Source organism: Hemitrygon akajei, chromosome 27 (assembly GCF_048418815.1).
Source record: "Hemitrygon akajei chromosome 27, sHemAka1.3, whole genome shotgun sequence".
NCBI lineage: Eukaryota > Metazoa > Chordata > Chondrichthyes > Myliobatiformes > Dasyatidae > Hemitrygon > Hemitrygon akajei.
In genome coordinates, this window is record NC_133150.1 from 41,606,260 (window position 1) to 41,632,599 (window position 26,340).

The following is a 26,340-nucleotide window of genomic DNA, read 5'->3' on the forward strand; positions in this document are numbered from 1 at the left end:
AATTAGCAACTTTAATCAAAACAAATGCATAATTTAACATGTCTCTATCAGTCTCTCTGGGGGTTTCCGAATACAAGGCACAAGTAGAACCTTCTATGTGATTCATACAGTTCTTGTGTTTCGTTGTTATTTTCATGTTTTGTCTGGTCTGCATCAGTTAACTGAAACTCCCAAGTTGGCTCTTTCTTGAGGTCTTTGCGATTTCTTCTCAATACTGCTCCTTCCTCTGTTTGGACCATGTATGATCTCGGTTGTACTTCTTCAAGTACATGATCGCTTTCTGTGTCCATGTGTTCATTTTGTCTTGTATCCTCATTTCATTCCCTTGTCCTTCAGACAAAGGTCTCCTTAGATCAGTCAATTCACTTTCCACTGCTTCCTTATACTGTGCCCACTGTGAGCGTTCTTGCTCTAGACGGTGATGAAACTGAATCTCATATTCTCTCAGTGTCTCTTTCATTATCGCTTGCATTGAGGCAACCTTCTCCTGCCATTGATTTTTCACTTGTTTTATTTTCTTTCTACTTTGGCAACAGCTTGAAAAATCATTACTCCTACCGCAGTTGTAGCACATTTTCCGATACGCTGGACACTGCTGAGGTCAGTGCTCCCACCCACAGCGATCACAAAGTTTTCTTCTTTCAAACGACGTCTTGCTCTCAGTCTGTTTCATTGCCATTTTAATGCTTTTTCTAACATGTTCATGGTTTACAGCATCTATGCTGCCCTCAATAAAAAGCTCTTTAGCCCACGACTTTACGGTTTCAGAAGCTTTGCAAAGAATCAAAGCTTCTTCCAACGTCTGTTTCTCTCCGGAGTCTTTCTCTCAGAGCATTATCCAAGAATGCCGCAAACAATTCTGTCTTTAATGAGAGAGTCCGTCAGCTCTGCAAACTCGCATGTTTTATTGTGGTTTCTCAATTCTGTAACAAATTGATCAATCGTTTGACCAGCTTTCTGCTTGCATGTGAAGAATTTGTACCTTTCATACGTCACATTGTGCTTCAGTATACAAAATACTTCAAACTTGTCAATTATCGCTTTTAGATTCAAATTATCTCCATTCTTAAAAGTAAAATGGTTATTTACCTCAGTTGTGTCATTTTCAATCACATGGAGTAGAATTGCAGCTTTTGTTTTCTCCATTTTATTATCTGCTTTGATCACTGATAAATAAATATCAAAACTCTGTTTATATCTTTTCCAGTTTTCAGCTACATTTCCAGTCAGCTGAAGCATCGATGGGGGTTGCAAAACTTCCATTCTTTGAGCTGTTAGCAAACAACGAAGATTTGTACTTTTTTTTGATTACCTTCGCTTTTCCCGTGTTAGTGAAACGATTTATTCTTCCAGACGGACTTCTGACACCATGTTGTGTTCTTGATACGTACTATGGGTTACTCAGAACAAACCATATTCTGGAAGAACATAACTAGAACTTTTATTTAACAGCAAACAGCAACCACGTCTTAACCATACAAGCTTTTCGAACATTCCGTCAGTTCTGCGCACACTTCAAACTCTATCATGTGACACATGATATCACCACAGGAATTTCCAGACAAAGAGCGATCCAAAAAAGTCCTCAACGGTGGAGCTGGCGGAAGATTGGCGCATGGCCAAGTGGTTAAGGCTTTGGGTTAGCGATCTGAAGGTCATTAGTTCAAACCTCAGCCAAGGCAGCTGTGTGTGTCCTTGAGCAAGGCACTTAACCACACTCTGCTCCTGCACGTTTACAGCCCAGTGGCGGCGGTTGGTGCAGTATGGGCAAGACATGATGCATCACAACGGTACTGAAGGTGGAGGAAGGCTACAGCAGAGAAGTTCCAGAGTTGTCCTGCACTCCATGCCACTGGACCCTGACCGTGATCTGTCAAGGACCTTGTGGTGCTGCCTGTTTGTCAGCCTCCGCACGTTAAACAAAGTTACGCACAGGCATTTCCCCATAAAGGGAATGAGGAGAGCATCATAATCAACTGGAGTGATAGCAGTATCTTTGTCACAGTCACCATTAACTCCCCAGTCAGGCTGTTATTAATAGTTTTGCTGACAGTAACTATCCCTCACTTTTCGATGATATAATGAAAATTCAATTCGACTCTTCTGTTTAGTCCAACCAAGGGGGCCTCAGATTCTAAGGCTTCTGACTTCAGCCTCTGGCTCACTGTGGTTTCACAACTGAACTTCCTGCTGCCTCCTTCTTCCTCATTCAACTTCCACATCCTATTTGTCTCTGTCATTCATTTAGTTTTTAGAGCAAAGAGCTGAGCGACAGACAAGTGCTGCCCAGTCGGTCACTGTCAACAGAACAATGTGGATTCCGATTCTTCTCATCTGTTCCCTGCCCGGTGAGTGACCGCCAGCGCGGGACGTTACAGAGACCGGTAAATGCAGGACATACTCAGCAGGTCAGGCTGTACCCGTGGAAATGAAACAGTGAAAGTTTCAGACCCAAGACTTTTAGACCCTGTTTCACTTCTCAGAGATTCAGCCTGGCATACGCAGTATTCCCAGCATGTTCTGTTTCTGTCTCAGATTTCCAACATCTGCCGTTTACTTGTTCATTCGAATGATCAGTGTTAATTTGGGTCTAGTGCACTGTTTCTGTAGCAGAGATGGTAAAGTATGTGTAGATATGTACACATACTACACATACTGGTATGGGCCCAGTACTCCATGAATAGTTTCAACTATGTTGGGGTGTGGAACCACAGACAATGCTGGTAGAACTGTATGGGCCCAGCAGCATCCATGAAGGCAAAAGGTGTTCCAGTTGGAGACCCTGCGTAGGGCTGGTGCGTGTGTTGGGGGAGGGGGTGGGTGGGGAGTAGAACCTAACCTGCAGTTGTCAGTGTGCAGGGAGGAGAGCAGGGAGCTGAGGACACAGAGTGGTCTGGCACCAATGCTGAGGGTAATCTTGGGAGAAGGTTTTGCTGCCCAGGGAACATTAATTTGTAAAAGTTTTCACTTTAAAATGCAAACGGACACTTTCCATTCACAAAACATAATTTTAATGCTGCCTTTTCCTCAGTAAAAGCAGCATAGGAGTAAAACACGAATAGGAAGCTGTCTCCATTTGACAGCTGTTCCTGTTATTGAAATGTCTTGTTAATCAATTCTGTGTGGGTTGAGGGCGTACCTAGCACTGAGAGTCCGTTTCCTTCTCATTCACTTCCTCAAACTGTGAACAACTGTTTTACTCAGCAGCATCCAGTAATTATTTTTTCTTGTAATCATTTTTGAAAAAGCTTGTTACAGACACTCACCCTGCAGGGGCACAGTGCTAGCATTTATTGTGTTCAATCATTGTTTTACTGAGTAATTCCAGAAAGGAAGTTTGTGGAGTTCAGTTAGGGAATTTATAGAAACATAGAAAACCTACAGCAGAATAGAGGCCCTTCAGCCCACAAAGTTGTGCTGAACATGTCCCTACCTTAGAAATTACTAGGCTTACCCATAGCCCTCTATTTTACAATGCTCCATGAACCTATCCAAAAGTCTCTTAAAAGACCCTATCCACTCACCACTCTGAGTAAAGAACTTACCCCTGTCATCTCCTCTGTACCTACTCCCCAGCACCTTAAACCTGTGTCCTCTTGTGGCAATCATTTCAGCCCTGGGAAAAAGCCTCTGACTATCCACACGATCAATGCCTCTCATCATCTTATACACCTCTATCAGGTCACCTCTTATCCTCCGTCGCTCCAAAGAGAAAAGGCCAAGTTCACGCAACTTATTCTCATAAGGCATGCTCCCCAATCCAGGCAACATCCTTGTAAATCTCCTCTGCACCCTTTCTATGGCTTCCACATTCTTCCTGTAGTGAGGCTACAAGAACTGATCACAGTACTCCAAGTGGGGTCTGACCAGGGTCCTATATAGCTGCAACATTACCTGTCAGCTCTTAAATTCAATTCCATGATTAATGAAGGCCAATACACCATATGCCTTCTTAACCACAGAGTCAACCTGTGCAGCTGCTTTGAGCATCCTATGGACTTGGAGTCCAAGATCCCTCTGATCCTCCACACTGCCAAGAGTCTCACCATTAATACTATATTCTGCCATCATATTTGACCTACCAAAATGAACCACTTCACACTTATCTGGGTTGAACTCCACCTGTCAGCCCAGTTTTGCATCCTATCAATGTCCCACTGTAACCTCTGACAGCCCTCCACACTATCCACAACACCTCCAAGCTTTGTGTCATCAGCAAACTTACTAACCCATCCTTCTACTTCCTCATCCAGGTCATTTATAAAAATCACGAAGAGTAAGGGTCCCAGAACAGATCCCTGAGGCACTCCACTGGTGACCGACCTCCATGCAGAATATGACTCGTCTACAACCACTCTTTGCCTTCTGTGGACAAGCCAGTTCTGGATCCACAAAGTAATGTCCGCTTGGATCCCATGCCTCTTTACTTTCTCAATAAGTCTTGCATGGGGTGCCTTATCAAACACCTTGCTGAAATCCATATACACTATACCTACCACTCTTCTTTCGTCAATGTGTTTAGTCACATCCCCAAAAAACTCAATCAGACTCATAACGCATGACCTGCCCTTGACAAAGCCATGCTGAATACCCCTAATCATATTATACCTCTCCAAATGTTCATAAATTCTGCCTCTCAGGAGCTTCTCCATCAACTTACCAACCACTGAGGTAAGACTCACTGGTCTATAATTTCCTTGGCTATCTCTACTCCCTTTCTTGAATAAAGGAACAACATCTGCAACCCTCCAATCCTCTGGAACCTCTTCTGTCCCCATTGATGATGCAAAGATCATTGCCAGAGGCTCAGCAATCACCTCCCTTGCCTCCCACAGTAGCCTGAATATCCCCTGAATATTTGCCACATTTCTTCTGTACTTTTCCCGGAGAACATCTGTTTCCAATTTAAGCCTCTAATTTCCCTTACTCCAATTACACGTTTTTCTAACTTGTCTGTTCCTATCTCTCTCCAATGCTATTGTAAAGGAGACAGAATTATGATCACTATCTCCAAAATGCTCTCTGACTGGGAGATCTGACACCTGACCAGGTTCATTTCCCAATACCAAATCAAGCACAGCCTCTCCTCTTGTAGGCTTACCTACATATTGTGTCAAGTATCTTCCTGAACACACCTAACCAACTCCGCCCAATCTAAACCCCTTGCTCTAGGGAGATGCCAATCGATATTTGGGAAACTAAAATCACCCATCATGACAACTCTCTTATTATTACAGCTTTCCAGGATCTGTTTCCCTATCTGCTCCTTGATATCCCTGTTACTGATGGGCAGCCGATAAAAAAGGCATAGTAAGTTATTGACCCCTTCCTGTTCCTAACCACCACCCACAGAGACTCCATAGTCAATTCCTCTATGGCATCCACTTTTTCTGCAGCCGTGACACTATCCCTGATCAACAGTGCCATGCCCCACCTCTTTTCCCTCCCTCCCTGTCCTTTCTGAAATATTTGACAAATATTGCCCTTAAAAATTCATTGCCTCCCTTTTTAAAAACAACCATCAACATAGCTGCATCTGGGGGATGTGATTGCCCGTAAGGTTCGATGATGTTCAGAACTCATTGACAACATAGACTCAAATGCAGTAAGTGTGGTGAAGCCACCTGCAGGTGGGGTGAAATTGAACAGGTGATTGACAGGAAAGAGAAAAGCTTTTGACCCCAGGGGCGTTTGGATGGATGGTGGGGCAGAAAAATTGCAAAGATAATCAAATAGAACATAAAGCAGTCTTTTGGCCGGCAATGGTGTGTTGAACCATTTAAAACCGTAATCAAATGGCCAACTAAACTTATCCCTTATGTCTACACAGTGCCAATATCCTTTCCTTTTCTTCACATTCATGTGCCTAACAAAATGTCCCTTACAAGTCTCTGCTACTACCTCCAGCCCAGACAACACATTCCAGGCACCCAACACTTTGTTAAAAAACACTTGCCCTCACAGCTCCATTGAAATTACACCCTCTCTTTTTAAACACATGCCCATGGGGAAAATGATGCTATCTGCCTATGCCACTCATAATCTTATAAACCTCCGCTCACTCTCTGCGACTCCAGAGAAAACAGCCCAAGTTTGTCCAACCTCTCACTGTAGCACATGCAGTGCGTCTAAAGAATGAGAGAGGATTATGAGGAAAGAAGACGTGTAGTAATTTTTTCTGTTTTCTTTGTTATGTGCCATGCCATATGATGTAGGTGATCATGGTCTTTCAGTGACCATAATTGTTCTACGGAAGTGGTTTGCCATTGACTTCTTCTGGACAGTGACGTTACAAGATGGGTGACTCCAGTCATTATCAATACTCTTCAGAGATTGTCTGACTGGTGTCAGTGACCACATAACCAAGACTTACGACATAGACTTATAGAGTCATAGAGAAGTAGAGCACAGAAACAGGCCCTTCTGCCCATCTAGTGCATGCCAAAACTAGTTAAACTGTCTATTCTCATCGAGCTGCCCCGGGACCATAGCCCTCCATATCCCTGATATTGATGTACCTCTTCAAACTTCTCTTAAAAGGGGTCTTGCTATCACAAGAAAAGTGACCATGAGGGCTGTATGCCCTATTTGACTGTAAGCCGCCATTGACTCAGGCAGCGGCACCTTGCGTGCCTCCTTCTTTATCTCCACCAGCGAGCAACACGCTGATGGTGTAGGCCTGCAGTCTTTCGAGTTCTTAACATATAGCAGAATCCTGTGATTGTTAGATGTACATTTAAGTACAACAGTAGCACCTTTTGTTGACCCCATAGAGGCCACTGCAATCAGCCGCGCCACCATCTTGCCAGAAGTTGCCAGTCTTCTACATTCTGAAGAATGCAGTACCAACCTATTCAATCTTTGCCTATAACTCAGGTCTTCCAGACCCAGCAACATCCTTGTAAATTTTCTCTGCAATCTTTCAATATTGTTTACATCTTTCCTGAAGGTAGGTGACCAAAACTGCACACAATTTTCCAAATCTTCCCAACATCTTATACAACTTCAATGTGACTTCCAATCTTCTGTACTCATTGATTTATGACCAATGTGCCAAAAGCTTTCTTTATAACCTTATCTATCTGTGATACCACTTTCAGCAAATTATGTACCTGTTTTCCCAGATCCCTCTCATTGTCCTACCACACTCTCAGTGCCCTACCACCTAGCCTGGTTTGTCCCACTGAAATGCAAAACATCGCACTTGCCTGCATTAAATTCCATTTGCCATCTTTTAGCCCATTTTTGCAGCTGATGCAGATCCCTCTGCAAGCCATTATAGACTTCTTCACGGCCCACTACACCTCCAAACTTTGCATCATCCGCAAATTTGCTGATTCAGTTAAAAACATTATCATCCAGATCATTGATATAGATGACAAATAACGAAGGACTCAACACCGATCCCTGTGGCACTCCACTCATCATAGTCCTCCGTTCAGAGAGGCAACCATCTACTACCACTCTCTGGCTTCTCCCACAAAGCCAAAGTCCAATCCAGTTTACTACCTCATCTTGAATGCTGAACAACTGAAACTTCTGGATAAGCCTCCCATGAGGGACTTTGTCAAATGTCTTACTAGATACATGCAGACAACTTCCGCTGTCTTACCATTATCTACTTTCCTGGTTACTTCCTTGAAAAACTCTATAAGATTGGTTCGACATGTCCTTCCATGCACAAAGCCATACTGACTATCCTTAATCCGCCCATGTCTATCCAAATACTTACATATCTGGTACCTTAGAATACCTTCCAATAACTTTCCCACAATTTTTGTCAGATTCACCAGCCTATAATTTCATGGTTTTTGTTTAGAGCCTTTTTTAAGCAGCGGAACAACACTGGCTTTCCTGCAATTCTCTGGTAACTTTTCTGTCACTAAGAATGTTTTCAATATCTCTTTTAGGGCCCTAGCAATTTCTGTATGCCTCTTGTAGGGTCCGAGGGAATATCCACCCTGGAACTTTATCCACCCTGATTTGCTCCAGGGTAGAAAACACCTCCTCCTCTATAATCTGCACAGGGTCCATGAAGTTGATACCCCCTTGCCTCACCTCTATAGACTCTGTATCCATTTCCCAGTGCATAGAATGCATTTAAGATCTACCCTGTCTGTTTTTGCTCCACACATAGATTATTGTTCTGGTCTTCCAGGGAACAATTTTTTCTCTTGCAATCCTTTTGCTCTTAACATACCTGTAAAATCCCTTATGATTCTCCTTCACCTTATCTGCTAGACCAACTTTCTGCTTTCTTTTAGGCTTCTCGATTTCTTTCTTAAGCGTTCCTTAGCATTTCTTATACTCCGTAAGCACCTCATTTGTTCCTACCTGCCTATACCTGCTTTGCACCTCCTTTATTCTATTAACCAGGGCCCTATATCTCTCAAAAACCAAGGATCCTTACACTTGCAATCTTTACCTTTTATTCTGACAGGCACGTATAAGCTTTGTACTCTCTAAATTTCATTTTTGAAGGCCTCCCTCTTTCCAAGTACACTTTTGCCGGAAAACAGCCTGTCCCAATCCTGATTGGGGGGTTGCTAAGCAGGTGCTGCAACTTTCCCAAGGGTAAAGGAGAACCTTATTCCTCCTTTGATAGAGATATATCTCCACCCCTCCACCAGCATATGAATGGATAAGTAAATGCGAGGGTACTGAGGAATGTGGAGGATGACTGTGACCTTGGTGAATGTGATCACTGATCATTGAGCGTGGCAGAAGATGCAAATAAGGTGATTAGAAAAGCACATGAAATGTCTTCCTTTATTTGCAGAGTCCTAAGATTTAGGAACAGAATTAGACCCATTGAGTCTGCTCTATCATTTCATCATGGGATGTCTGGACTGTCTTACGCAGAGAGGTTAGAGAGACTGGGCTTGTACACGCTGGAATTAAGGAGATTGAGAGGGGATCTGATTGAAACATATAAGATTATTAAGGGATTGGACAAGATAGAGGCAGGAAATATGTTCCAGATGCAGGGAGAGTCCAGTACCAGAGGGCATGGTTTGAGAATAAGGGGTAGGTCATTTAGGACAGAGTTAAGGAAAAACTTCTTCTCCCAGAGAGTTGTGGGGGTCTGGAATGCACTGCCTCGGAAGGTAGTGGAGGCCAATTCTCTGGAAGCTTTCAAGAAGGAGCTAGATAGGTATCTTATGGATAGGGGAATCAAGGGATATGGGGACAAGGCAGGAACCGGGTATTGATAGGAATTGATCAGCCATGATCTCAAAATGGTGCAGGCTCGAAGGGCCGAATGGTCTACTTCTGCACCTATTGTCTATTGTCTATCTGATCCATTTTCCTCAGTCCCAATCTCCTGCCTTCTCCCCGTATACCTTCATGCCCTGACTAATCGAAAATCTTTGCACCTCTTCCTTAAGTAAACCCAATGACTTGGCCTCCACAGCTGCCTGTAGCAACAAATTCCACAGATTTACCACTCCCTAGGTAAAGAAACGCCTCCTCATTTCCATTATTAAGGACATCCCTCTATTCTAAGGCTGGGTTCACTAGTTTTAGACCTCCCCATCATTGGAAACATCCCCTCCATATTCACTTGACTGCGACCTTTCAACATTCGATAAGTTGCAAAGAGATCACCCTTCATTCTTCTGATTCCAGTGAATAAAGGCCCAGAGCTATCAAACACTCTTCATATGACAAGCCTATCAATCCCAGAGTCATTTCTGTGCTTTCTTAGATAAGGACCTCAAAACTGTTCACAATACTTCAAGTGAGGCCTCACCAGTGCTTTATAAATACTCAACTTTACATCCTTGCTTCTATATTCTAGTCCACTCAAAATAAATGCTAACATCTCATTTGCCTTCCTCTCCACCAAATGAACCTGCAAATTAACTTTTAGGGAATCTTGAACAAGGACTCCCAAGTCCCTTTGTGCCTCAGAGTTTTAAACTTTTTTCTCCATTTAGAAATTAGTCTGTCCTTTAATTTCTTCTATCAAAGTGCATGACCGTACACTTCCTGACACTGTATCCCATCTGCCACTTCTTTTCCAGTTCTCCTCAAAAGTTTAAGTCCATCTGTAGCCGCTCTGCTTCCTCTAAACTACCTGCCCCTCCACCTATCGTCGACTCATCTGCAAAGTTTGCAACAAAGCCATTAATTCCGTCATCCAACTTATTGACATATAAAGTAAAAAGAAGCTGTCCTAACACAGGTCGCATCTGCTCTCAGGATGAGGTCTTTCATTCTAGGATCCGCCGCATCTGCTCTCAGGATGAGGCCTTTCGTTCTAGGATCCGCCGCATCTGCTCTCAGGATGAGGCCTTTCATTCTAGGATCCGCCGCATCTGCTCTCAGGATGAGGCCTTTCATTCTAGGACAAAGGAGATGTCTTCCTTTTTGAAAGAAAGGGGCTTCCCTTCGTCCACTATCAACTCTGCCCTCCATCGCGTCTCCCGTATTTCATGCACCTCTGCCCTCACCCCATCCCCCCGCCAGCCCACCAGGGATAGAGTCCCCCTGGTCCTCACCTATCACCCTACCAGCCTACAGATCCAACGTATAATCCTCTGTAACTTCCGCCACCTCCTACGTGATCCCACCACCAGCCACATCTTCCCCTCCCCCCCACTCTCGGCTTTCCACAGGGATCGCTCCCTACGTGACTCCCTTGTCCATTCATCCCCCCCATCCCTCCACACCGACCTCCCTCCGGGCACTCATCCCTGCAAATGGAAGAAGTTCTACACCTGCCCCCACACTTCTTCCCTCACCACCATCCCAGGCCCCAGACAGTCCTTTCAGGTGAGGCACCACTTCACCTGCGAGTCAACTGAGGTGATATACTGTATCCGGTGCTCCCGATGTGGCCATTTATACATTGGGGAGACCCGCCGCAGACTGGGATACCATTTCACCGAACACCGGCGCTCTGTCCTCCAGCAGTGGTGGGATCTCCCTGTGGCCACACACTTCAATTCCACAGACCTCTCCCACTCCAACATGTCTGTCCATGGCCTCCTCTACCGTCAAGATGAGGCCACATGCAGGTCGATGGAGCAATACCTTATCTCCCGCCTAGGTAGCCTCCTACATGCCGGCATGAACATCCAACTCACAGACCTCCATTGATACCCCTGCCCCCCCCTTACCCCCATCCCTATCTATTATTTTAGTCTGGTTCTCTTTCTCTCTCTCTTCCCCCCCCCTCACTATAATCTCCCCCCAGCCCTACCTTTCTTTCTCTTTTATTTCCCATAATGCTCCACCTTCCCCCAGCCCATTTCCCTCCAGCCTATCACTTCCCAGCTCTCTACTTCATCCCTCCCCCCACTTCTTATCCCCCCGCGACCATTCCATGTTACTTCACTCCTGATGAAGGGTTTCGGCTCGAAACGTCGTTATTACCTCCTCCCATAGATGCTGTCTGGCCTGCTGAGTTCTGCCAGCATTTTGTGTTTTTATTAGTCATCTTCCATTGGCTCCACTGTTGAGGTCTTGTTTAGATTGCTTTATGTCTAGAATCTCCTCCTTGACCTGTCCACCAGGGCAGGTCCTACCAGGAGGGAAGCTCCAAAGATGTCAGAAACTCAGAAACCACTCCAACACCACAAAGAAGTGAGGAGGTGGTAGCATTCTGAAGTTGACGTCCTGAAAGGTTGGTAGAGGCAGAAAACTTCCACTTTATAAACAGAGCCTGGAAGGTGCATTTGAAGAGCCGTCACCTGCCAGGCAAAAGTCCCAATGTTAGAGGAAGGACAAGAACAGACAGAGCTTTTCCAACCAGTACTGAATGAAGGGATGAATGGCCTCTTATGTTGTAAATTCTATGATCCTGCTCCAGGAAATCAGAAGTGGAACTGAACATTTTATTTTCTATTGGCAGGAAATCTGGTGACATATGTCAGTGTCCTTTTTCGCTAAGTATAAAACCAGAATGTATGACGACCCTAGTGTTATTTTTGGGGTTCAACATTTTCTGCATATATAGTACTTTCATTTGCCCCTAATGTATCCCCCCAAGAAAGAGACTGTGTCTCTTGACTCCTTCAATCCGCGGTCTCCCACCATCCAGGGAAACTTGCACTGAATGCCTTTTGAAAAGTTGGGATCTGAGGAAGAAGTGTTGAGTAGAAAGCTGGGAAATACTGTTAGAAGCCATGTGCTGAAGATGAAACTGTTCCACAGGTAAGGGTATAGGCTAAATTTTAGTTGCTGGGAGATGGCCAACGTACCCAGCTGGAGGAACTCAGTGGTCAGGAATTCAGCATCTGTCAGGGGATGGGATGGTCAAGGTTATTGCCCAGATACAGTTTTTCAACATGAACCTTCACCAGTTTTGTTCTCTCACATATTTCGACTGACCTGCTGCGTTCCTCCAGTGCTTTGTGATTTACTCCCAAAGGGTTTTTGTTCATTCAAGAAATTTCAAGAGATTGAAACATTCAAAGACATTTTCTATCTCTTATTGTTACAGTTGGAATTTGCCACTTGCATCAAAAGGGCAACAATTATATAAGTGCCCAAGTGTGAGCTGCCCTAATGATTATTGTCCAGTTGCATTCACATCTATGGTGATGAAGTACATTGAGAGATTGGTCGTGGCTAGAATATGCACCTGCCTCAGCAATGACCCCAACCCACTGCAATTTACCTGTCGCAACAATAGCTCTGAAGCACGCAAGATCTCATTGGCTGTCCACGAGGCTTGGATCACTTGGACAATACAAACACCTGTGTGTAGAATGCTGTTTATTGACTATAGCTCAGTGATTAACACTATTGTTCCCACAGACCTGATTGAAGAGCTATAGAACCAGGGTCTCTGTACCTTCCTCTGCAACCAAAGAACATACAACATAGAAATCTACAGCACATTACAGGCCCTTCAGCCCTCAATGTTGTGCTGACCATGTAACCTACTCTAGAAACTGCCTAGAATTTCCCTAGCACATAGCCCTCTATTTTTCTAAGCTCCATGTACCTATCTAAGTGGCTCCTAAAAGACCTTATCGTATCTGCTTCCACCACCACTGCCGGCAGTACATTCCATGCACCCACCACTCTCTGTGTGAAAAACTTACACCTGACATCCCTTTGGTACGTATTTTCAAGCACCTAAAAACTATGCCCCCTCGTGTTAGCCATTTCAGCCCTGGGAAAAGCCTCTGGCTATCTACAGGATCAACATCACTCATCATCTTATACACCTCTATCAGGTCACCTCTCATCCTCCATCGCTCCAAAGAGAAGAGGCCAAGTTCACTCAAACTATTCTCATAAGGTATACCCTCCAATCCAGGCAACATCATTGGAAATCTCCTCTGCAATCTCTCTATAGTATCCACATCCTTCTTGTAGTGAGGTGACCAAAACTGAACACAGTACTCCAAGTGGGATCTGACCAAGTTCTTATATAGCTGTAACATACCACGTGGCTCTTAAACCCAATCCATGACTGAAGAATGCCAACACACCATATACCTTTTTAACAACACTGACAATATGCACAGCAGCTTTGAGTGTCCTATCAACAAGGACCCCAAGATCTCTCAGATCCTCCACACTGCCAAGAGTCTTATCATTAATATTATATTCTGTCTTCAAATTTGACCTACCAAACTGAATCACTTTACACTAATCTGGGTTGAAGTCCATCTGCCACTTCTCAGCCCAGTTCTGCATCCTATTGATCTCCCACTGTAACCTCTGACAACCCTTCCAACTATCCACAACACCCCTAACCTTTGAGTTATCAGCGAACTTAATAACCCACCCTTCTACTTCTTAATCCAGGTCATTTATAAAAATCACAAAGAGGAGGGATCCCAGAACAGATCCCAGCAGAACACCACTGGTCACCGACCTCCATGCAGGATACAACCACCCTTTGCCTTCTGTGGGCAAGCCAATTCTGGATCCACAAAGCAATGTCTCCTTGGATCCTATGCCTCCTTACCTTCTGAAGGCACCTTGCATGGGGAACCTTAAGAAGAGCCTTACTGAAATCCATATACAATACATTCTCTGATCTACCATCATTAATGTGTTTTGTTACATCCTCAAAAAATTTAATCAGGTTCAAAAGGCATGACCTGCCTTTGACAAAGCCATGCTGACTATTCCTAATCAGATTATGTCTCTCCAATGCTCATAATCCTGCCTCTCAAGATCATCACCAACAACTTGCCCACCACTGAAATCAGACATATTGGTTTATAATTTCCTGAGTTATCTCTACTCCCTTTCTTGAACAAGTGAACAACATTTACAATGTTCCAATCCTACGATACTTCTTCCGTCCCTATTGATGATGCATAGTTCATTGCAAAAGGCTCAGTGATCTCCTCCTTTGCTTCCCACAACAGCCTGGGTTATATCTCATCCGGTCCCAGTGACTTATCTAACTTAACGCTTTTCAAAAGCTCCAGCACATCCTCTTTTTTAATGTCTATATGCTGAAGCATTTCAGTCCACTCTAAGTTATCACCACATTTGCCAAGATCTTTTTCCCTGGTGAATACTGAAGCAAAGAATTCATTAAGTACCTCTGCTACCACCTCTGACTCCATGAACACAAGTCCACTATCACACCTGATTGGTCCTATTCTCACATGGCCCATCCTCTTGTAGAATGCCTTGGGGGTTTCCTTAATCCTGCCCACTAAGGCCTTCTCATGGCTCCTTCTAGCTCTCCTAAATCCAGTAGTGATATTGCCCCTTTCCTGTTTCTGATTTCCACCGCACTGACTCAGTAGACCATCCCTCCGTGACTTCCTCCTTTTCTGCAGCCATGACACTATCCCTTACAAGCAATGCCACACCCCCAACCTCTTTTGCCTCCCTTTCTGTTCTTTTTGAAACATCTGAAGCCCGGCACACTCAGCAGCCATTCCTGCTCCTGAGACAACCAAGTCTATATAATGACCACAACATCACAGTTCCACGTATTGATCCACGCTCTAAGTTCATCTGCCTTGCTTATAATACTGCTTGCATTAAAGCAGACTCATCTCAATCCATCAGGCTGAGTGCATCTTTGTTCTACCATTTACCTATCCTTCCTCACAAACTCCCTACAAGCTGTCTCTTCTTGTGCTCCAACCTCCCCATCATCTGACTCCTCACTTCGGTTCCCACGCTCCTGAAAATCTAATTAGTAAACCGCCCTGCCAGGATATTGGTCCCCCTTGGATTCAAGTGCAACCCATCATTTTTGTACAGATCACAGCTGCCTCTGAAGAGATCCCAATGATCCAAAAATCTGAATCACTACATCCTGCACCAACCCTTCAGCCACACATTTATCCTCCACCTCATTCTATTCCTATACTCGCTGTCAATCCAGAAATTATACCTTTGAGGTCCTGCTTCTCAGATTCCTTCCTAACTCCCTGTGTTCTGCTCTCAGGACCTCCACCCTGTTTCTATCAATATTGTTGGTACCAATATGTATAACGACCTCTGGCTGCTCATCCTCCCATTCCAGGATATTGTGGATGTGATCAGCAACGTCATGAACCCTGGCATCTGAGAGGCAAAGTATCATCCATGGTTTTGTGCCCACAGTATTGCCCAGAAGACCACAATCTGTGTGGATCGGAAATGACATCTCCATCGCGCTGACAATCAACACAAGTGCACTTCAGGGGTGTGTGCTTAGCACTCTGCTCTACTCTCTTTACACCCATGACTGTGTGGCTAGGCATAGCTCAAATGTCACCTATAACTTTGCTGATGATGCAACCATTGTTGACAGAGTCTCAGATGGCGACAAAAGGGTGTACAGGAGTGAGATATACCGGCATGTTGAGTGATGTTGTAGCAACAACCTTACATTTAACATCAATAAGGCCAAAGAGCTGATAGTGACTTCAGAAAGAGTAAGACCAAGATACACACATCAGTCCTCATGGAGGGATTAGAAGTGGAGAGAGTGAGCAATTTCAAGTTCCTGTGTGTTAGTATCAATGAGGACCTAACCTGGTCACAACATATCAGTGCAGCTACAAAGAAGGCAAGACAGCAGCTATATTTCATTAGATGTTTGAGGAGGTTTGGTATGTCACTTAAAACACTGGAAAATTTCTGCAGATGTACCGTGGCGAGCATTCTGTCAGGCAGCATCACTGTTTAGTATAGGTTTGGGGGGGGGGGGGGGCTGCTACTTCATAGGATCGAAGAAAGCCGCAAAGAGTTGTAAAATTAGTCAGGTCCATCACAGGTACTAGCCTTGATATTATCCAAGACACCTTCAAGGAGCAGTGCCTCAAAAAGGTGTTGTCCATCGTTAAGCACCCCCTCCACCTTCTTCTCACTTTTACCATCAGGAAGTAGGTACAGAAGCCTGAGGCACCCAGTCAACAATTCAGGAACAGCTTCTTTCCTTCTCCCTTCCAATTTCTGAATGGACATTGAACCCATGAACACTCCCTCACTAGCTTTTGTTATTGCACCACATATTTAATTTAAATATTTAATACACATACACACACACATTACTGTATTACTGTAATTTATGTTCTATATTATCATGTATTGCATTGTGCTGCTGCCGCTAAGTTAACAAATTTCACAACAGATGCTGATGATATTAAACCTGATTCTGATTTACAGAAGTATGTTCTCTTCAGTTTCAGGTGCATTGTGGGCAAAGAAGTATGTAAGAGGAGTTGTGGGAAGAGTGATCACAATCGATTGTTACTATGATGCAACGTACCACTCACACGCAAAGTATTGGTGCCGTGGATGGACTCGTCAATGTTCAGTTTTAGTGGAAACAAAAGGGCAACACGGACAGAGTGGACGAGTGTCAATCACAGATAACCTGAAACAGAGAATATTTACTGTTACTGTGGAGGATCTTCACTCTGCAGATACAGGGTGGTACAGCTGTGGAGTTACAACACCAGGTCCCGATCCGATGTTTAATGTATATCTACAAGTATCTGATGGTCGGTTTCTCACAGATTGGTTTTATGTCTCTACTGAAATGTCTGATCCATGTTTTCTCTGGGAACAGTCAGTGTAGCGATGATATCCCAAGGCTCAGCAGTAGTGTAGACTCTTACAAGGAATGTACAGGAGTTGGGAATCCACGTGTATGTTGATCTCACCCAATCCAATGTTCCACATATATCTAGAAGTATCTGATGGTACGTTTATCAGGGATTGACCTTCTGTCCCCATTTAAATATCTGATCTATGTCTTCACTGTGAAGGGTCAGAACATCTCTCATATTCTGAGGGTCAACGGCAGTGCTGAGTCCTGAGGGGAGTGGGCAGGTGTCAGGGAAACCCCACTCATTGCTCTCACCCATTGCAGTGTCAGATGCACTGAATGGACACGGATTTCCAGTGGGAGGCTCAGCACAATTTTCCTGCCTCTGAACTGTATGAAATGCCAGTCTGTCAGAGGTTTGCATTCAGACTGAAACTAATAATCCAGCCATAACAGATCAGAGAGAAATTTATTGCTCATGGGCTAATTACCTGAAAACCATAAAAAGGGAATCATCTCCCAGAGCTCAACAGACTGCATTCAATTTTTCCAAAGCAGGCCAGTCCAATCCCTGGCCTATCTCAGGGATCAAACAGTCCCTCCCAAACCCCCCCTCCACTTATATCCCCGTAAGTGTGCTCTGAGCCCCCACCCCCAAAACCCACTGACCATCCACTCCGAAGCTTCCAGCCTCTTCATTCACCCATTACTGGTGGGAATCAGATTAAATGAAATCTGATGAGATCTTGTCCCATCAGAATCCCTTTGTTTTCTTTTATGCATCTTGCCCTTTTACCCCTTCATATTCCCCTCCACTGCCCTCATTCCCACATTTTTGCCCTCTGGTGACTAACCTCCTTATTTTATGGCATGGTCTATTGTCCTCTCCAATCAGATTCTTCCTTCTTCAAACCTTTGCCTCTTCTGCCTATGACCTCCCAGTTTATCACACCATTCTCTTGCCCCACCCCACCTTCCTACCTTCCTCCTCTAACCTGGATTCACCTGTCAGCTTATGCTCCTCCCCTCTCCCCACCCTTTTATTCAGTCCTCTCCCCTCATTCGTTCCAGTCCTGGTGAAGGGTCTCAGTCAGAAATGTCACACGTGTATTTTCCTCCAGAGTGATTGACTGATCTGCTGAGTTCCTCCAGCTCCTTTGTGTGGACATCCAACTTACTGAGATTTCTGGGTTTTCAACCACTGCCTCCATGCAAACAGCGGCACCAAGGGTTTCCCTTGCTGTTGCAGATCACAGAAAATGAACACTTTCTCCCAAAACCCTCCAAACATGTGACAGACACCTGACCATTTCTCACCCTCATTATGTTTAGTTCTTCCAGGACTCTCTCCAGTTTGTTCCCATTACCCGTCTCCAATGGAGACTTGCTGCCTGCTGCTGAGAGTGATTGAAACCCTGATATTCACACTGACACATCCTCAGTGTCATCACTACCGTCCTGATCTGGAGTCCTGCCGTGTTCTGCGATAATGTCAGACCTGGCAGTTCAGGCAGCTGGGAGGATGCAGAGACACAGAGGGGTAGAGGAGCTGATGAGATTCCAACCTGGTGAGGTGCAGAAGTGCTGAAAATTGGAGAGTGGTTTTCAAACGTTCACTTGAATGTTTGGTCCTTTCCCACAGAACCCGTGTCTGTTCCTGTGCTTCAAGTTCTGTCGACACTAAATGACTCGTGTGTCGGGGGCTCCGTGTCAGTTGTCTGTAAGTCTGTTCAAGGATCCTTTCCCATTCAGTACACATGGTATGAAAAGACCTCATCTGCAGATTCAAAGATCTCTGGCACCAGTAAACTGGATCTACATTGTCAATCCTTCAAACACCAGCACCATCAATATTACTGCAGAGCCTCAAATACTCATGGAGCGAAATCCAGTGAAATGATCAATGTGGCAGTGTTCAACAGCACTTGGAACTGCAGTTATCAGCTGCAATTCAGTCACACTGGTGAGTGGCAGATTGAATAATGGACACTTTCGGATATTTCATGGAGTGACTACTTCCGATATGTTGTGTTGTTGGAGTTGTGTTAACACATGTCCTGACAGGATTTATACTTATGGAGTATGAACCATTTTTTGGTTTAGAAAATGAGTCTATTGACCGGTTTGATGGTAGTGGGTTATCGTTGATATTTGTTACTCTTAAGATTTACTAGAATGTTACCTGGGTTTCAGCACCTAAGTTACAGGGAAAGGTTGAACAAGTTTGGTCTTTATTCTTTGGAGCATAGAAGGTTGAGGGGGGGACTTGATAGAGGTATTTAAAATAATGAGGGGGATAGATCGAGTTGACGTGGATAGGCTTTTTCCCTTGAGAGTAGGGGAGATTCAAACAAGAGGACATGATTTGAGAGTTAGGGGGCAAAAGTTTAAAGGTAACACAAGGGGGAATTTCTTTACTCAGGGAGTGGTAGCTGAGTGGAATGAGCTTCCAGTAGAAGTGGTAGAGGCAGGTTCGATATTGTCATTTAAAGTAAAATTGGATAGGTATATGGACAGGAAAAGAATGGAGAGTTATGAGCTGAGTGCAGGCCAGTGGGACTAGGTGAGAGTAAGCATTCGGCACGGACTAGAAGGGCCGAGATGGCCTGTTTCCATGCTGTAATTGTTATATGGTTATATGTACTGTAGTTCCTGACTATTATTATTTATTGCAATGTACTGCTGACACAAAGACAACAAATTTCTTAATGTATGCAGGTGATGTTAAACCTGATTCTGATCCTAACTATGTACTCTGTTGAAAATTACTGTGTTTTTAAATAATACATTTTATAAGATTTGCAGTTTTTAGCAAACTCATGTATTTTTTGCACAATCACTGGCAGCAAGTGATATAGCAGCTAAACTAACAGTGTATCACCTTCCGCATTTTTCAGTGGCTAAGTATTAGCACATTACCTGTGTGATGTAATTGTTTTAATTCATCAATTAATTCATCACTATCTAAGGAATTTTCTTTATCTTATCTTTAAAAGTGATGGATTTTTCCGTAGCACTGTATTTCATTTGTTTTCATTCCTTTATATCACACCCTTTAGCATTAATTCCCCTCTGCATTGTTTCTCAGCTCTTTTAGTTAGATTAGTATATGTATGTTTGTCTGTACTCTAAACTAAACTGAAATCTTGGAATTAAGACTGCTCACCATCCTTGATTCCTGGAAGATTCCTGTGGATCGGAAATTAAACTGAGATCCAACAATTGTTATGTACCATATTGCCCTGATAGGATTCGGTGTATCAGTCTTTGATGTTAGCAAGTCATCAGTGCATGTTGGTTTGTAAATTTTCAGATATATATTTACTAAACAGGAACTTAAGATAAAAGTCTGGGTATGTAGGATGTAGAAACTTTGTCTTGCAATACGTTCAGAATAGTGAAACAGAGAAAACTGCAGTTTAGATTTTGCAGTGTCTAACAGTAGTTTAGGTTTCTTGTGGCTATTGAGAACTCAAAATACCAGTATTTAATGGGAAAGAGTCACTAACTCTAAGAAATTACTTGTTCTACTACTGAAATATTTGTTTGCTTGATATTTTTTGCAGGGATGTGTCATAGTCCGGTCCGTGAAATCCGCATTCCGGTTCACGGTCAGGTCTGTTGACTCGGACTCCAGGTCTTCCGGCTGTCTATTGCTTCAGTTGGGCTTAATCATAGGCACCTGATTCTTGTCTTGGGGCTGGGAATATAAGTGGCCTTGGGATCGAGTGTGGGTGGCTGGTTTGTCTCATCAGTATCCCTTTGGAGCAATCTGCTGGTGGAAGGCTTGAACAGCCATCTGTGATCTCTAGGCCTGGTTGGAGGACCACTGCTTCATGAAGCCTCGTTGTCTCTCATTGGAGGTATCGATTTGGCTGTTTCTGTAGCCAGCCAAGGTTGCAGGCCGCCCTAAGACTTGAAGCCACCCCGGATTGAGCTCCCTTCCTGTCCTTGCCACTGTGGGTTAAGTCAGGCTGTCCTTGCCATTACCCTATGGTTGGATCTGTCCCTTTCTGTCCTTGCCTCTGTTGGGTAAGCCAGGCTGTCTTTGCTGTTACCCTGAGACAGGACTGATCTCTTCCCCTCCCCATCTGAAACCCTGACAGTTTCCTCGGTGTTTACCTCGGCAGTCATCCCAGCCTTGTGTCCAAGGAAGGGGCCCGGCCCTGCGAAATCATCCCAGCCCTGCGTCCTAGGAAGGGTCCTGGCCCTGTGCTCTAAGAAGGAGTGCCTTGTCCTGCCCAGGAGTGCATCGAAGAGCCCAAGCTTTGTCCAGTCCTGTAACCACGTCATGTCCGAGCCTGGTTCTGGGGTCCGAGCCAAAGTCAAGACCCAGGTTCTGGGTCCTTGTCCGGTCTCTGGCTCAGAGTCCAAGCCCAGGCTCCTAGTTCCCAGTTCCTTGTCCTGGTCCCGCTTTCCTAGCCCAAATCTGTGTTCCTGTCCCTAACGCTAGTCCAGTCCAGTTCCTGGTACTTCAGTGTCTGTGTCTTGCAGCTTGGTCTGCCATCAATGCCCCATATGATAGGATGCTCCTTGTCATGAGAATATTATCTGCTTTTCCCTGTAGTATTAACAACTGCAGTTGTTCTGATACCTCCCATGCACTCAATGACCAGCTCTGTCCACTCCCTGCTATGTGCTGAGTCCCAGAAATAGACTTTCCAGTGTTGGCAGAGGCTAGTTCCTTTTTGGAACTTGCCTTTATTTTGGCATAGAATTAATTAGGACTACAGCCCCATGAGCTCGAGCCAAAGATACCTTAAGAGTACCCATAACATCAAGAAGGATCCCACCCACCCTCCTCATGGAAAATCAACACCTCCACCCACTAACTCACCCCACATCACCTCCTACCACCACTACTTCAGAATCAGGTTTAGTATCCTTGACACTGGTATATGTCATGAAATTCATTAACTTTACGCCAGCAGTACAATGAAACACATGATGAATACATGAGAAATAAATATAGAGAAAAAACTGAATTTCAGTAATATTTGTAGATATATATAAAATAGTTAAGTTAAAAGACGTAGTCACAAATGAAGAGCAGGTGGAAATGAATTTTATTTCTTTATTTCAACAGAAACTAAATATTACTGTGAAAATAATTCTGACCACTCCAAAATCACAGAAAATTCCAAAGGCAATAAATCCGCTTCCCCTGAAAGGTATAATTTTCTCTGTGCTTCTGTATGCAATGTAACTGGGGGAAAGAATTCATTCTTTATTTCGCTGGTGATAAATTCCTGTGGGACTACTGACTTCAATCTGACCAAATATTTGAGGTCAGTATAACTGGTGTCCCCATAAACAGTTAAAGTAAAACAACCAAAATTATGTTTACCACTTGAAGAAAAATTGTAATAACGTAGGCATGAAAAATGAACATCATGCAATATTTTGCAATGTAGCTCAGCAGAATGGAAATGGTGCTGGGTTTTACAACGCGCTGCTGCGGTATGTTTGTTGTTGAGAAATAAAAGCAAGTTACTCAATTTGCTGTCAGTCAGAGGGTGTTCCTGCAGCCTTCACTGTGACTTTGAAGCCAAGGCATAGCCCTTGAAATCACTCATAAACAACACATTGCAGTGTTGCCCAATTCTCAATGCTAGACATTGTCAGAATCATCGGCATATGTCATGAAGTATACTGGTTTTCTGGCAGCAGTACAATGAAATACGTAATAATAGAGAAACAAAACTGTGAATTACAATATATATATATTAAATAATTAAATAAGTAGTGCAAAAGCAAAAGTAAAAGCGGAGTGAGGTAGTGTTCATGGGTTCAGTGTCTATTCAGAAATTGGATGGCAGAAGGGAAGAAGCTTTTCCTGAATCATTAAGTGTGTGCCTTCAGGCTTCTGTACCTCCTCCTTGATGGTAGCAATGAGAACAAGGCAAGACCTAATTGATGGAGGTCCTTAATGATGGACACTGCCTTTCTGAGACATCGCTCCTTGAAGATGTCGTGGATACTGCAGAGGCTAGTGCTCATGATGGAGCTGACTCAGTTTACAACTCTCTGCAGATCACTTTAATCCTGTGCAGTAGACCCCCACCTCCCTCCATATTAGACGGTGATGCAGGCAGGCAGAATGCTCTCCGTGGTACATCTGTAGAAAATTTTTGAGTGTTTATGAAGACATCCCAAACCTCCTCAAAGTCAGTGGTGTCCATTCAAGATGAGTCTGGTGTCATGTGCAGGAGTACAGTGAGTTAGACAGAGTTAAGCCCATCACCCCTACCTGGGCATAGGCCATAGACATTAGTGTGCCAGAGTCCTCTGTCCTGGGCAAGTCTTTCAAGTTGTACCCAGGTATAGCCCATCTTCTTGGTTTCAGTTTCAAGGTTGCATCGCCAGACGTTCTTTGGCCATCTTCTCTTCCGTTTTCCCTAGGGATTTCATGTTAGCACTTTCCTGGTGATGTCAGTACTTGGCTTATGTAGAAGGTTGATTAACTACATGACTTCCATTGACTTGCAGCTATCACCACACAACTTCGCATCTCTTCTGGTCGAAGATCCTTCCTCTCCCAGGGATGAGGTCTTTGGAGCTTCGATTAGTGTCTCTGTAGCTCTGGGTTTTTACAGGATGAGTTTCCTAGCATCATGCCCAACTCTCCTCCTTTTGCAGCTGTGCTTGGTACCATCCATGGCAGAGTTACAGTGAGCTACAAATACAATGAAAAGCCCGCTTAAAGAACCATTGCAGATACTTAAGCACAAAGAAAAATGTTGCCTCCTAAAAAGTACCCCTATTTGGTGAGTACACAAGTGCTTTGCAAGGTATCCTCAGTAAGTCACTGTAATCCGCCTTCTGGATCTGTCATGGATGTTCACCATAGGGAACAGATTTTGACCAAGCACCACAAAGGTAACGTCCAAACTAGCATTAAACTTTGTGTAGGTGGACATGGTGATCACTTTGAAGTTAGAGCAGGTTTTAAGCAAGTACAGCTTTTCCCTTTAAGTACTCAAAATGCAAATGTTTGCGGTAAGGTTTGTAGATCTTGCCCAGGCATCTCATCACTGCAGTTCCACTGTCCTGCTTCTCAGACACAGTATCTCAAAACATTAAAATTATTTTAATTCTCTTCTGGGAAATTTGAATTCACTTTGACTTCTTTAAACTTGAAAGCAACACACACAGAATGTTGGACGAAATCAACAGGTCAGGCAGCATCTATGGAAAGGAGTATGCAACTGATGTTTTGGGCCGAGACTCTTTTCCACGACTATGATGGAAGGGGGACGATGCCTGAATAAAAAAGTGGGAGGAGGTTAAGGAAGTTACCTGGAAGGTGATACCTGAAGCAAGGTAGATGGGAAAGGTCAAAGACTACACAGGAATTAGAATATAGTGCAGCCCACAATATAGTTACAATCATATTACAAAATAAACAGAAGTATCAACCTTAAATACCATATGCAAACAGCATGTACATATTTACACATCCCCAATACTAATGAAATTGAATATTCCACCATGTACGGTGGGAAAGGAACCAGAAAGGCATCTGAGAGCATGAGCTGTGCTTAGGACCCAATATGCGAATATACCAGGGAAGACACAGAGGTGCGTGAACTCAGCTCAATGACAGCAGAGTGACAAGGCAATGTTTGCGTGTATGTAAATGCACATCTGTAAGGAGCGCACTTACCAAGCGCTGTCTGTCACACATGCCATAAGGGGCTTCTGTCACACACGCCAACGTGGGCTTCTCTGCCGAGATTAGAGCAGGCTTCTGCAATCGTGATCGTTGTGGGTTGCTCAAGTCCAGCTACAAATGCTTGGGTAACACTCACAAAACCTGGGAGGAACACAGCAAGTCAGGTGGCATCTCTACTTATACCGTGGAGAGCATTCTGACAGGCTGCATCACTGTCTGGTATGGAGGGGCTACTGCACAGGACCGAAAGAAGCTGCAGAATTTTGTAAGTCTAGTCAGCTCCATTTTGGGTACTAGCCTACAAAGTACCCAGGACATCTTCAGGGAGCGGTGTCTCAGAAAGGCAACGTCCATTATTAAGGACCTCCAGCACCCAGGGCATGCCCTTTTCTCACTGTTACCATCAGGTAGGAGGTACAGAAGCCTGAAGGCACACACTTAGTGATTCAGAAACAGCTTCTTCCCCTCTGCCATCCGATTCCTAAGTGGACATTGAACCCGTAAACACTACCTCACTTTTTTTTAAATATACAGTATTTCTGCTTTGCACATTTTAAAAAGTCTATTCACTATACATATACTGCAATTGATTTACTTGTTTATTTGTTATTATTATTTTATTTATTATTATATTTTTTCCTCCGATAGATTATGTTGAACTGCTGCTGCTAAGTTAACAAATTTCATGTCACATGCCAGTGATAATAAACCTGATTCTGATCTGAAGAGGGCAATAAACTGTCAACATTTCAGGCCAAGATACTTCAGCAGGGAGGTCACCATGCTCAGCCGTGCTTTTTAGATAAAAGAAACTTCCAATCAGATAAACAAAGGACACCTCACTAACTCTTTACAAAGGACTGGGGTTAAAGTTTTTATTCAAGTTTTTAGAAAGTTCAAAATAAGTTTATTATCAAGGTACATCTATGTCACCGTGTAAAACCTTGAGATTCAATTTTTTCTGTAACAATCACAGTGGGTACATAGAAACACAATAGAATCAATGAAAAACGACACACAAAGACGGACAAACAACCAATGTGCAAAAGAAGGCAAAGTACACAAAATACAAAAATAAATAATAATAATAAAACAATAAATAAACAAATAAATAACACTGCGAACATCAGAATCAGGTTTAATATCATCGGCATACGTCGTGAAATCTGAAATTTATGGGTGCAATACGTTGCAATGGATAATGATAGAGAAAAAAACTAAATTACAGATATATATATATATATATATATTATATATATATATATATATATATATATATAAAATAGTTAAATAAATAATTCAAAAACAAAACTGAAGAAGTAGTGAGGTCATGTTCTTATGTTCAACGTCCATTCGGAAATTGGATGGCAAACGGGAAGAATCTGTTCACTGAGTGTGTGTCTTCAGGCTCCCGAACTTCCTTCCTGATGGTAGCATTGAGAAGAGGGCATATCCGGGGTTATGAGGGCACTGAATGATGCATGCCTTATAGAGTCCTAGAAAGTGAGTCTGTAGATTGTGCTTTATTATATTAAGGAAAAGAAGTTGCAGATGATCTGCACAACGTTTACACTTTAACCAACAGTATTGTCACTGATCATTATTTGCTTGTGGAGCCTTTCTGCAAGCAGTTTGGCTGCTGCATTTCTGCACTCCAACAATGTCTGCACTTCACTTGCTTGGACTGCAC

General features: G+C 43.6%; 1 protein-coding gene across 3 annotated transcripts in view; it reads left to right on the forward strand.

The window, feature by feature from the left end:
• Positions 1 to 2,237: 2,237 nt before the first annotated feature.
• LOC140717292 (CMRF35-like molecule 7) overlaps positions 2,238 to 26,340 on the forward strand; it is a 56,797-nt gene continuing 32,694 nt past the window's right edge. For all 3 annotated transcript variants that reach the window (XM_073030729.1, XM_073030728.1, XM_073030730.1), the window contains exons 1-4: positions 2,238 to 2,348; positions 16,608 to 16,928; positions 18,618 to 18,938; positions 22,062 to 22,146. In XM_073030729.1, coding sequence (XP_072886830.1) covers positions 2,312 to 2,348; positions 16,608 to 16,928; positions 18,618 to 18,938; positions 22,062 to 22,146 — 764 coding nt within the window. In that variant the 5' untranslated portion in view covers positions 2,238 to 2,311. The remainder of the gene's footprint in view (positions 2,349 to 16,607; positions 16,929 to 18,617; positions 18,939 to 22,061; positions 22,147 to 26,340) is intronic.